This window comes from Pelodiscus sinensis, chromosome 23 (assembly GCF_052426305.1).
Source record: "Pelodiscus sinensis isolate ZL-2025 chromosome 23, ASM5242630v1, whole genome shotgun sequence".
In the NCBI taxonomy this organism is placed as follows: Eukaryota; Metazoa; Chordata; order Testudines; family Trionychidae; genus Pelodiscus; species Pelodiscus sinensis.
In genome coordinates, this window is record NC_143074.1 from 23,181,958 (window position 1) to 23,193,380 (window position 11,423).

Below are 11,423 nucleotides of genomic sequence, written 5' to 3' on the forward strand. Positions count from 1 at the left end.
ACGGTGCTCTCGGTGTGACATTGTTCGCAGCTCCGAGTTTAGGTCACTCTAATTTTCAAGTGTAGACCCGGCCTTGCAGAATGTCTCACCTCGCTTAATAAAATACAGGACTATGTAGCACTTGAAAGACTAACAAGATGGTTTATTAGATGATGAGCTTTCGTGGGCCAGACCCACTTCCTCAGATCAAATAGTGGAAGAAAATTGTCACAACCATATATACCAAAGGATACAATTTAAAAAAATGAACACATATGAAAAGGACAAATCACATTACAGAACAGAAGGGGGATGCAGTTGGGGGGAGGTAAATGTCTGTGAGCTAATGGTATTAGAGGTGATAATTGGGGAAGCTATCTTTGAAATGGGTAAGATAGCTAGAGTCTTTGTTGAGACTCCCGCGCAGAGTCTACAAAAGCTCATCATCGAATAAACCATCTTGTTAGTCTTTAAAGTGCTACATAGTCCTGTATTTTGTTTCAGCTACACCAGACTAACATGGCTACATTTCTATCACCTCACTTAATAACAACCACTTCTGGGGTGCAGCAGCACAGCTGTTTTAACCATTTAGCCCTGCCCTCATTTGTCTGTTTTGGTCTCCGGTTCCATTATGTTACTGCCTTTATTCCATCTCTGTATGGACCATGATCCTGGAGGGTGATTCCCCAGAGCTCCTATGTATAATGCATTATAGAAGTAAACAACATGAGATGTTGCCAGATTTGGGACGTTTCTTAAGCACCTTTGTCCATTTCCCCCCCATTAATACTTGTCAGTCTCAGCCCAAATAATTTGCCTCTTTACCTTTCTCTTTCAGAGTTTTCTTGGGGAGGGAAGACTTGGAGGATCTCTGCTCCTGCTTGTGTGTTTGCGTTCTGCTCCTCGTGTGTCTTTGGTCTTGACCTCGGGGAAAGACATAGAAAAGACTGAGCTTAGAAATGCAATCCAATTGCAAACGTGACCCTTTTGGCTGACACACCAAACACTGTGAAATTAACACAGGTTTCAGACAGTCACATTAGTGGCAGGTTTCCACACGCTGTCTTTTTGTGGCCAGCTACATTCCCAGGTTGTGAAGATAATTAGTTGGCTCGCACTGTTTATTGTGCCATGCTTTGCAGGAGAATGGCTCAGAATCAGTGGAGTACCATGTTGCAAGGTTTAAAGCAAGATGGAGCCGGATCCAGTTCACCCTGAAGACAAAGGGCGTCTGTTCACTGATCCCTCCCTGCCTCGCCTCCTCCGGGCATCTTTTAGCATCACTTCACCTACATCCTTCCTAGTCTTGAGGCCACTTGCTGTGGCCAGCCTGCTTTGAGGTAAGGACCAGTCTTGAATTGGCTGGAGAGGCCTCTTGCGTGGGGAAAGTACCCAGCGCCCCTGAGCATGCTGCTGGGACAGAAGGACAAAAGAAAGATTTCTGATCTAAACCTACGTCTTCCGCGTAGCCCTGGGTCCATGCTATGGCCTTGTGACAGTGCACAGATCCACTTGCTCACTGCCACGAATCTCTTATCCTACCGTGCTAGAGGTGGAACAAAGGTTGCCCCAGGAGTTGCTGGGCCCCTGCCCCCATGATGTCTTTCTACCCACCTTAAGTACTTATCTGATCCCTGTGGTGGAGTAAAACACTAACCCTGCCAGCCTAGAGAATGCACCCAATCAGTCATGCACCTGGAGAGACACATTGCTAATTGGCTGAGGGCCAGAAGGACGGAGCTAATCTGTAATAAGTAGAAGTTCCATTAGGAGGGGCCAGACTTTCTCTGGCTGCAAGAAGCCCAGAGACAGATGAATGGTCCATGCAGGTTCCCTGACAGGGAACATACAAGGGCTTATGAGTACTAGGAGAGAAGTTCAGTAGCTCAAGGGGACAGGAGAATTATCCAGATTCATTTGGACATGCTTGGGAGAGCCCAGAAGGGGTTGGAACAGCTCAGCCCTAGAAGGCAGCAGCAAGATCCCACACTGCTGCAGGGTGTTAGGCTAGTGTGATCACCAGGCTGTGCTCTAGGCATTTATCCTCACAACACCCCTATGGGGGAGGGCAGTGCTATTGTCCTTATTGTATAGATTGGAAACTGAGGCACAGAGCAACTAAGACCCAGCCACACTGAAAACACCATCTCCCCATGCAATGATTCTAGCTTAGCCCCTAGGTTAGGCAGGGCAGCTTCTCCCACCTCTCACAAAGGTGAATTAACCACATCCTGAGGGCTCTCTGACAGAGGAGAGACTTGAACCCACAGCCTTACAGTTCCCAGCTAGTGACCTAATCCCTGGACCAGCCTTCCCCTGCTGTCAGCAGCTGCTCTAATTGTAAATGACCCATGGAAGGAGGATTCCCCAGCTTGTTTTGTGATGTCTGACGGGAAGGCTCTTGGGCTATGCAAATTGTCATTGCAGAATTGCTGGCTCCTGCCAGCAAAATCCCTGTTAGCAAGTCATCTGTTGTACTGTTAGCAGCACTCACCTGGACTCCTGGTTTTATAATCCCCACTTTGCCTGGCGCTGGCTAATTCTTCCAGTTCCGACAGTCCAGGCTCTTCGTTGGCGGAAGACTGAGTTACCTTCAATTTCGCAGCATTGAAACCTAAAGGCATGGAAAATTAAAAGCACTCACACTACAGTGAGATGTGCCGGGCTGTGGGCTGACAGCGATGCATTCCTGCAGTTGTTAAAGACAGACTCGGACTTAGCAAAACCAATCCCAGCTCACGCCTGACTCACACGCTCCCTGGTTCTGGGGCAGCTACACGTGTTCACAGATTCGTTGGCAAGACCAAGCGGGACAGAAACGAGGAGCAATCAAAGTGTGTTTTAAATGTAATCCGTCTGGACTGGTTGAAACTGGCTTTAACACCGGCTCAGTAAAGGTCCCACATTTAGTTCAGGGTAGGTTAGATTCCTAGTGCTCGGTGGGGGGCTTAGCTATTGTGATGCTGACCCCTGTCCACAGAACTGGACTCAGACCCAGCAATTCGCTTCCCCCAGAGCACTGAGCAGCATCGCAATGTAAACAGCTCTCGGGCAAAGACTTCTGGGTGCACCTGTGAATGGCAGAGGGCCTGGGGCTCTACAGCCGATGGGACGATTGAACCACCTGCGCTAGATGCTGCATTGCATGAGCAGTGGGCAAATATTAGTCCATTAGAAGGCGGGTTGACATGCTGAGTTTTTCAGCCTGTCTAGTATATTCTGATATAACCGTAATAGTCAGGCTGGCAGGCTGATCTCAACACACCAGCATCCTTTCTGCTGAATCTGGGCATTCATTTGCAGAAACCTGGTATGGAAAGGAGTACAGTCCTCTAAGGCCGACTTGGGCATCTCATCCCAGCTTTGCTTTCGGCACCATTCGAGTGCCACTGAACGAGCTGTTACTCCTCAGCAGTGCATTCTGGACTGGACGGGTTCTGCTTTAAATCCCGTCACACCCCCTCCAGGCTGCTGTGCTGCCATTTCTCAAGCACAGCAGGAGTCTCACCGTATCTTTTATCTGACAAAAACAGAAACTGTTTGCGGGGCAGGCAGAGAGCATGCTGGGAGCTTAGAAGAACAATAGCTTAATTGACACTGGTCCTACACTTGATAAGTAACTTCCTTCTTTGTTGTACTTTTATATCTCTCTCTCTATATATATACAGTGCTTTTTTTTTCTTTTTTTTTTATGACAGTAGCACCAGTGGGTTGTTTTTTTTTTCTTGACAATTTTTTTGCTGGACATCTGGCAACCTTAGTACCGGCACCCTTTTTCTTTTTTTTCAGAAAAGCACTATATATATATATATATATATATATATACACACCCCTCTTTCTGTAATTTCCACTCCAATGCATCTGATGAAGTGGGTTTTACCCACGAAAGCTGATGCCCTAAAAAATCTGTTCATCTCTAAGGTGCCACGGGACTCCTCGTTGTTTTGGCAGATACATCTGAATATGATCTGAGGAAGTGGGTCTGGCCCACGAAAGCTCATCACCTAGTAAACCATCCTGTTAGTCTTTCAAGTTCTACATCGTTTTTCCTTTTGTTTTAGCAAGATCAGACTAACACAGCTACCTCTCACTATTCAACATGCAACCCTCTGAGACTTGATACTCTAAACAGTGGTGGGCACTCTGTGGGCAGCCCATCAGGGTCATCCACTGGAAGACCACGAAACATTTTGCTGACATTGACTATTCACAGGCATAACCCCCCTGCTCCTGCAGCTCCCACTGGCTGTGATTAGCTGTTACCAGCCAGTGGAAGCTGCAGAAAGCAGTGGTCCTGCTGGCCGCGGGTTGCCCACCACTGCTATACGGGCACTTCCTCTACTATTCCTTAGTAATAACTAGCTCTCGCCTAGCACCCATTATGCATAGATCTTAAAACACTTGACACGGTATCATTATTGCCATTTCACAGACAGGAAAACTGAGGCATGAGGTGGGGAAATGACTTGTTCCAAGTCACCCAGGAAAGTGTCACCAAGGAGCAGAATCCAGCTCTCGAACTCTGTCCAGGCAGCCACCCGATGGAGACAACAACCTAAGCAAGTTCTCTTGTGTCTATTTGTGAGCACAGATGTGAAACCCAAGGGCCAATGAGTCAGTGGTGGCCCTCCACTGACTTGGTGTGTGAAGCTGCTGGAAGGAGGATTCTGTATTTGACGGGGGGACAAGGAAACATTCTTGTGACAGATGCTTGATTTAAATGCTGATGCCAGAAAGCTACCAAGAGGCTTGGGCATGTTAGAAAAAAACTCATCAGTGGCTTCCTGGGCAGTAGGGGGAGAAAAGGCAGGCATGTCCCACAGAGGACGTGAAGGTGTGATGTGGACAGGGTGGGGTGCTGGGGAAGCCAGGGGGTTAGTTATGCGGCTGTCCTCAACTAATGCTGATAGCAATAACGTCACTGTTCCTGGGCCCATTTCTTGTATCCCTCGGCCATAAGGCCTGTGAACCTTAGTTATCAGGAGTCCAAAAGAGTAGCAGGGCTCAGGAGCAGAGACACAAAGCAGCCGCTCTATACACCTCCGCCACGGGCGGCTGGTAATGGAGGCAAGGGAAGACACAGCCTTCCCAGAACTGCCTACGCACCCTGGCTACCCAGAAAGTTGGGCCCACGATGAGGCAACCCATCTTCCCCAGCCGCCGGGCAGAGCTGGCGCCAAGGCCGCTGAACAGCAACCCCGGCGCTCCAGGTGGCCAAGAAGGATTGGACTGGGGGTGGGCGGGGCTTGGCTCCAGGGGCGGGACTCAGGCGGAAGGGGCGGGGCTGGAGACTGCCTTTCCCAGCTGGGCCTTCACCCGCCACTCATGACCACCCTCCAGAAAACTGACCTTGCTGTAGCAATCCCTGCTCTGATGCCTGGTATCACGGGCCCCACCCCAGCCCCAGGGCTAGAGAGAGGAGCTGGGTCCCCCGGGCAAGGGGAAAGCTTCTGTTGCTAGCACCTTGCAGCGGGCTGCCCTTCCCATGGCAGCGCTGTAGGAACACAATTAGCACTGACCTCTGTAAACGGGGGCTGGAGGCGCAGACGCCACTTTGCGAACCTTCCTCGCTAGGGGCCGCTGCGGCAGCAGTTCTGCAGGGCAGCTCGCACCGGGCGTCTTCGCTCCCCGAATCAGACCTTGGTGTCGCTGCTTCTGCTCCCGAATTCTCTCCTTGAGTCGCTCGAGCTTGTGGTCGGGTGATCCTCTCCTCAGTCCCCCCAGCGTCTGAGCCACAGGGCTGCGGCCGGGAGAGAGGGCGCGCCTGGCGAGCGGGGCTGGTGGGCACAGGGGAGTGTGTCTCCAGGCCACACAAGGGGCGACTTGCTCCGGGGAAGAGGGCAGATGCTGTGAGGAGCGGGGGGCTTCCCCCCTCGGTTCGGTGGGGCTCTTCTCGCCTGTGTCACTAAAACTGCCCCCGTTTCGCAGGACGCGGAGAGTCCCCGGAGCAGGCTGAGTGCCAGCTGCAGCTCTGCCATCCCGGGCTTCCCTTCGGCTGGGGCTGCATGTGGCAGAGGCTGGCACCTGGCTGCAAGGCAGAAGCACCATTCTGGGTGAGTCATTTCTCACAGCACGACTCTGAAAGGAATGGCCCTTTGGCCACAAGGGGGAAACGTTTGCTCCATTTCCCCTGCTCAGAAAGAAGAAAAGGACCCTGAGCACCTTGAACTATTGGGAAAGGAATGATCAAACGGCCTATTACAGTTCTTATTTCAACGCTCATTGGAGTTTCTCTCACCCTGTCCGGTGGAGGAGCTCAGAGCCTCCCAACAACCCGCATTCATCCGTAAAACAGAAAGGGAAACTGAGGCATGGTGTAAGAGGAACTTGCCCAAGGCCACACAGCAAGTCTGTGGCACAGACTGTAACAGCATCCCAGAAGCCACTGCTTTAACCTCTTACTAGCACTCAGCAGAGAGAATACCCCGTCCTCCTATCCAGTGCACAAATCCCTCCTATTTGAGGAAAAGGGGAAATTCCCCATTACCTATGAGCAGTGTTGGGTCTCTGACACACTGAACCATTATGGCTTCTTCCTGGAGAAGTGCATATCTATCGCTGAATTCAATATTTGCCAATTAAAGAAAACCAGGAACCATAGGAGAATCTACCAAAAAAAGAAACTGAGTCTGGCTGAGTTATTAAAAGCCATGGTTAAGTTATGCAGGGAGGCTCATCAGGAAGATAAACTAGTAAATCTGCAAGCTGGCTCAACATCTCAACTAGTAAATCTCACTGGCCTTGCAGGTGAGATTTCCTACGGTGAAACGATTTAGTAGCTTTAGTTCTTAAAAAAAAAAAAAAAGTTTTGCACGTCCGAGATTTTTGCTCTGTATGGGTGTCAGCATCCAAGGACCCGAAAGCACTTTCAAAATACGTGTTCACTAGGTTTCCCCGGCATTACTTGGGTCCTTCACTGAAATATGTTTTGTTTTTCTTCATTTAAATCATTGCTCTGGGGTGGGGCTGTGGATGAGAGTTCAGAGTGCCGGCTGCCCTGGGCAGAGAGGACCACCTCGCCCCTCTCTCACTACAGCAGTTTGGGGCCAGGTGACAAGCACCTCTCCATGGCTGCTTCAGAGCAATAGGCACAGCTGGGGAAAGTGCATGTCCCCCGGCTGGGAGACAGACAGACAAACAGACACTCAAACAGACAAACTCTCTGAAATATATAATAAATAGCTGTCCCTTTCTCCACTCCATCCCCTGCTGGCCCAATTGGGTAATAGCCATCCTGGTCCACATCTCTGTCTCCTTGCTGCCCCCTGTGGTCATTTTATGGAATAACTTTCCCTCATACTAGACTCCTCCCTTTCCATTTTATGAGAAACAATCGAATTCCAGGCACATCCCAATGTCCTGGCACAACCAAACTCTGACCTTGCTTTAAGTTATGAGAAGAGGAAGCCGCCTACCAAATTTGGTGGTCCTAGCTCTTACGGTTTAGGAGGAGTTTTTGAACAGACTCACAGCCAGATGGATGGACAGACAGACACATTTCTAAAATATGTAGTAAGAAGGAGCACAACAAGAAGAAGATCAGCTATCCCCAGCTGGAGAATAAGATATGGGTGTAACTTACCTGAAGGATAGACAGCTCTCCTCAGTCTTGATTTCATTTGAAACAGTTTCCTTTTGGCCGCTGTCGGTTTCTAAAGCACAACACAATCAAAACAATGAGAGTCTGAGAGTTTTCTTCGAGTAATATGAAGTTTGACTGAAGACCGCACAATAGATTTTAGTGGGAGCGCTGTCAAGACCAAATCTGGCCCTTTAAACACACCGGTACAGTTTCATCCATGAGGAATAGCGCACAGTAACAAATCCCTGGAGAGGGCCAGTCCTGACTTGGCCCAGCCTTTGAGCTTCTGGGCAGGGTTGTTTCTGGGTTTGCACATGAATCAATTTGTTCTGTGGTGTTTTGGCAAATCCTGGTCTCAGAATCTCTCCTTCATGCCCTCGGTTCACCCTCCTATCCTGTCCCCACTAACCCTTTCCTTGGAAGCTGTCTCAGTCCCCTATGCCTCGTTATGTTTTCCCATTAGCAAGCCAAGAGCCTCAGAATTAAGCTGTCACTTTGAGAATTCTGCAGTGCCCGGCAGGGTTGCCAGGTGTCCGGTTTTCGCCTGGAGTGTCTGTTATTCTTTTTTTTTTTTTGCTCAACAGAATTTTTCCTCAGTGGTTTTTTTTGGGCGGGGGAGGAGGGATGGAGTGTTCAGTATTTTTTCTTAAACCATCTGGCAACCCTAGTGCCCAAGCGCTTCGGGCAGACTTAGCATCCATAACTACAAGAGTCACCAGCTTTAATGCCTGGCTACAAATGAACTCAGTTCTGAAAAACAAGTTCCTGGCCGACGTGAAAGTAAAACCAACAAGCTGAGTTCTTGTCACTTTGATCTTAGCCGTGATCTGGTGAAACTCCCTGCTTCTTTCCTTAGCTTCTTTCGGCTTTTAGAGAACGATTTTAGAGACTTTGCTGCCATAACAATGTGTATTGACATGGAGACCACTGTCCTGCTGTAAAATCCTAATGGAGATGAGTCACAGGTAATTGTTACCTTGGCGTAGTTATTTGAAATTAACACTGTACTGCCTGAGTTACCTGCACAGAATTCCTGCACCTGATATCCACTGGATGTCACCTCCTTAGCCACTTTGGGGTAAAAATCACACCTTTCTGCAGTGAAAACCAGCCCTCTTCCAGTTTAGCTCTTTTTCATTAAGAGCTGTGTAGCCTTCCCCTTTGTTTCCTCCTCCCTGCTCCAGACAATCATCCAATCAATCCCAGCATTGTTTCTCCAGTAAATCAGAACTCACCCAGGCTTCTTTCGCATAGTAGTTTTTTCCTGGCTCTCTGTGCTTTGGCATAATTCCAGTCTTCATGGTCAAATTTGTTTTCAATTCGCTGTAACTGTAAAAAAGGCAAATTTCCTTTACAAAAGGGACATAGATGTGCTGCATTTCTCTGGTTGCCTTTTGCTGCCATATGTTACTTCTCTGATTAATTCTCCTCCCCAGCTACTCTGCATGTAAACACAAGCATGTCTAGGCATGTTATGTTTGGTATTTTCTACCGTTGGAAGGAAAGCAGTAGACTGGAAAGATAAGAGACAAAAACACCTCTCTCCATTATCAACACTGGCATGCTTAATAGATTTAAAAGCATTTATTAAAACTAATGTTACAATTATCTAATAGGCAGGTTAAGGAAAGTGGGTCTGTGCATTGGGGTATAAAGTGAAACCCAATTCCAATCCTGCTGAGGAATGTGTAAATCAGGAGTATTCTACAGCAGCCACCCAGTAAACACAACTGTGCGGTGACAATGCAGGGCCTTGATCCTGGAAACACTTAGACGTGTAAGTAGTCCACAAGTAGCCTCATAGAAGTCAGTGCACTAGCGTGAAACATGTGCATAAGTGTGCACAGGATCAGGGCCAACTCTGTTACTATCATGCTTCACTATTGCCAGAGATAACCCATCTCTGCCAATAGTCAGGGCCGAGTGAGGGCAGTGGGTCAGCAGATGTTACTGAGCATGCTCAGTACAAGTCAAGCCGTAATTCCGGGGGCGGGGGCACGTGACCCGTGTGTGTGTGTGCCCCCCCCCCGCCGTCCGCATACATCGCCTCTGATTATTGCCATAAGAGCAAAAGAGACCAGAGCTGAAGATGCAGGGTGAAAGCCCCACCTCACTGACACCCATGGGGCCGGGATTTCAGCCACCACTTAGGCAAAACTTCGTTTAAACAGAGGCTTTTTCCCAGGATTGCTGAGCTCCCGAGTAATGTGGGGGTGGCTCCGCCCACCTGGAAGGGGCGTGGCCTAAGGCAGAAGGGGCAGGGCCCAGACGGTAGAGCTCCCTCTATCCTCCGAGGGTGCTTACAACTGGCTAGAGCGCGCGGTTTGGGGTAGGGATGTGAACGATTAGTCAACATGTTAATCAGAAAGAGGCAGCGGGGTTGGGGGGGGGAGAGGAAGGAGTGCTTCAAAGCAGCAGTGCCGCATGGAGCCCAGGGTCAGTGGGGAAGTCCCCAGCTCACCCCGGCCTCCATGTGGCGCTTTCACCTTTGAAGTGCAGCAACAGCGGTTGGGCTTCCAAGGCGGAGGAGCCCTATCGACTGATCAAAATTTAACATCCCTAGTGTGGGGCGCTCCGGTGGCTCCAGCCACCAGCACTGCCACAATAGCAGAGGTGGCAGCCAGGAGTTCTGGGAGTCCTCAGACCCCAGGGCAATTACCCGTTTCCTCCCCTTCCCACCCGCCCATGAGCAGGCCTGCTCTTCCCGTAAGCATCAGAGCACTACAAACCTCACTTACCGCTCCTTTGGCCTTGCGAAGACTCTTCCATGCCAAAGCCACATCTGGGGAAAGAATGAAGGCACCCGTGATGTGACAGCACCCAGTGACACCTGTCCTCAAAGGAGCTTATCTCCCCACAAGTACCATCGAAGGCAAGCTGGTTAGATTCTTGGAGCCCCGCATTATGCCCTGGGAGCTGGTAGAACGACAGCAGCGGCTGGGTTATTTCAAACATGCTTTGAGCTGGTGCTTCCTGGGGCCGCTTGTGAAATGCAGAACGTCCACTCAGGACAATGGGGAACTTTGGCCATGTAAAAACGGAGCCGAGTTTGCCACCCTTCTTCCTGTCGGGCTAAACTTACTTACTTTGGTGCCCGTCGGGCTACCTGTCTGAGAGCAGGTTTGCAAGACCAGGCCCTGCCTTTAATTACCAAAAAAGTACATCGCATAAAAAAAAACTCACGTTAAAGTGAGGTCAAAATCCTACCCCCTCTCTCTTGAGCACATGCAAACCTGGGATGGACTTTGACTAATTCAAGTGTCAGTGCCTTGCCTCCATGAGGTTTTTACACTGAGAGAAAGGTCTCCGTATAAAAGCACACCTGCCTTTTGCAATGAAGATACCATCACACACAGAGGGTGAAGCAGAAAGGATGTATGAAAGGCGACTTGAGAAACCTCTTTTTGCAAAACAATCCCTGTCCTTACCTAGTAACTGTTTTGGGAGGGGAACTAAACACCGCCAGCTTCTTCTAAGTAAAAATCTTTGGTTTAAAATAAAAATGGACCTAGATTTCACTATTACCAGATGGCCCTGGAAATTCATAAACCAATTACCTGCTAGAAGGGTTGATTCTTTGGCTGCGCCCGTGTAGTCCACTTCTAAAGCCATGCTGCAGGTTTGCTTCGCAGGTGTCCACTCCTAGAGCATTGACAAGAACGTGCTAGTCATTGCGGACAGTTGATAACACGTCTATGCTTTGGATACACTTATTTTTAACCCTTGTTTATAATTGCTGATGCCAGTAACAACACTAGCATTTAACGAACACATTGGAGATCTCTGTAGTGTTGGCAAGAATTGACTATTGTCATTAATCCTCGCCATGCCTCGTGAGGGATGCAAGTTGTCCCCATTT

General features: G+C 49.2%; 1 protein-coding gene across 1 annotated transcript in view; it reads right to left on the bottom strand.

The window, feature by feature from the left end:
• CCDC187 (coiled-coil domain containing 187) overlaps positions 1-11,215 on the bottom strand; it is an 88,188-nt gene extending 76,973 nt beyond the window's left edge. Inside the window, 7 exon segments of the mRNA XM_089772849.1 lie at positions 808-906; positions 2,477-2,596; positions 5,502-6,010; positions 7,565-7,634; positions 8,800-8,893; positions 10,303-10,346; positions 11,122-11,215. Of these exon segments, the coding sequence (XP_089628975.1) occupies positions 808-906; positions 2,477-2,596; positions 5,502-6,010; positions 7,565-7,634; positions 8,800-8,893; positions 10,303-10,346; positions 11,122-11,215 (1,030 nt within the window).
• Between the last annotated feature and the right edge of the window lie 208 nt (positions 11,216-11,423).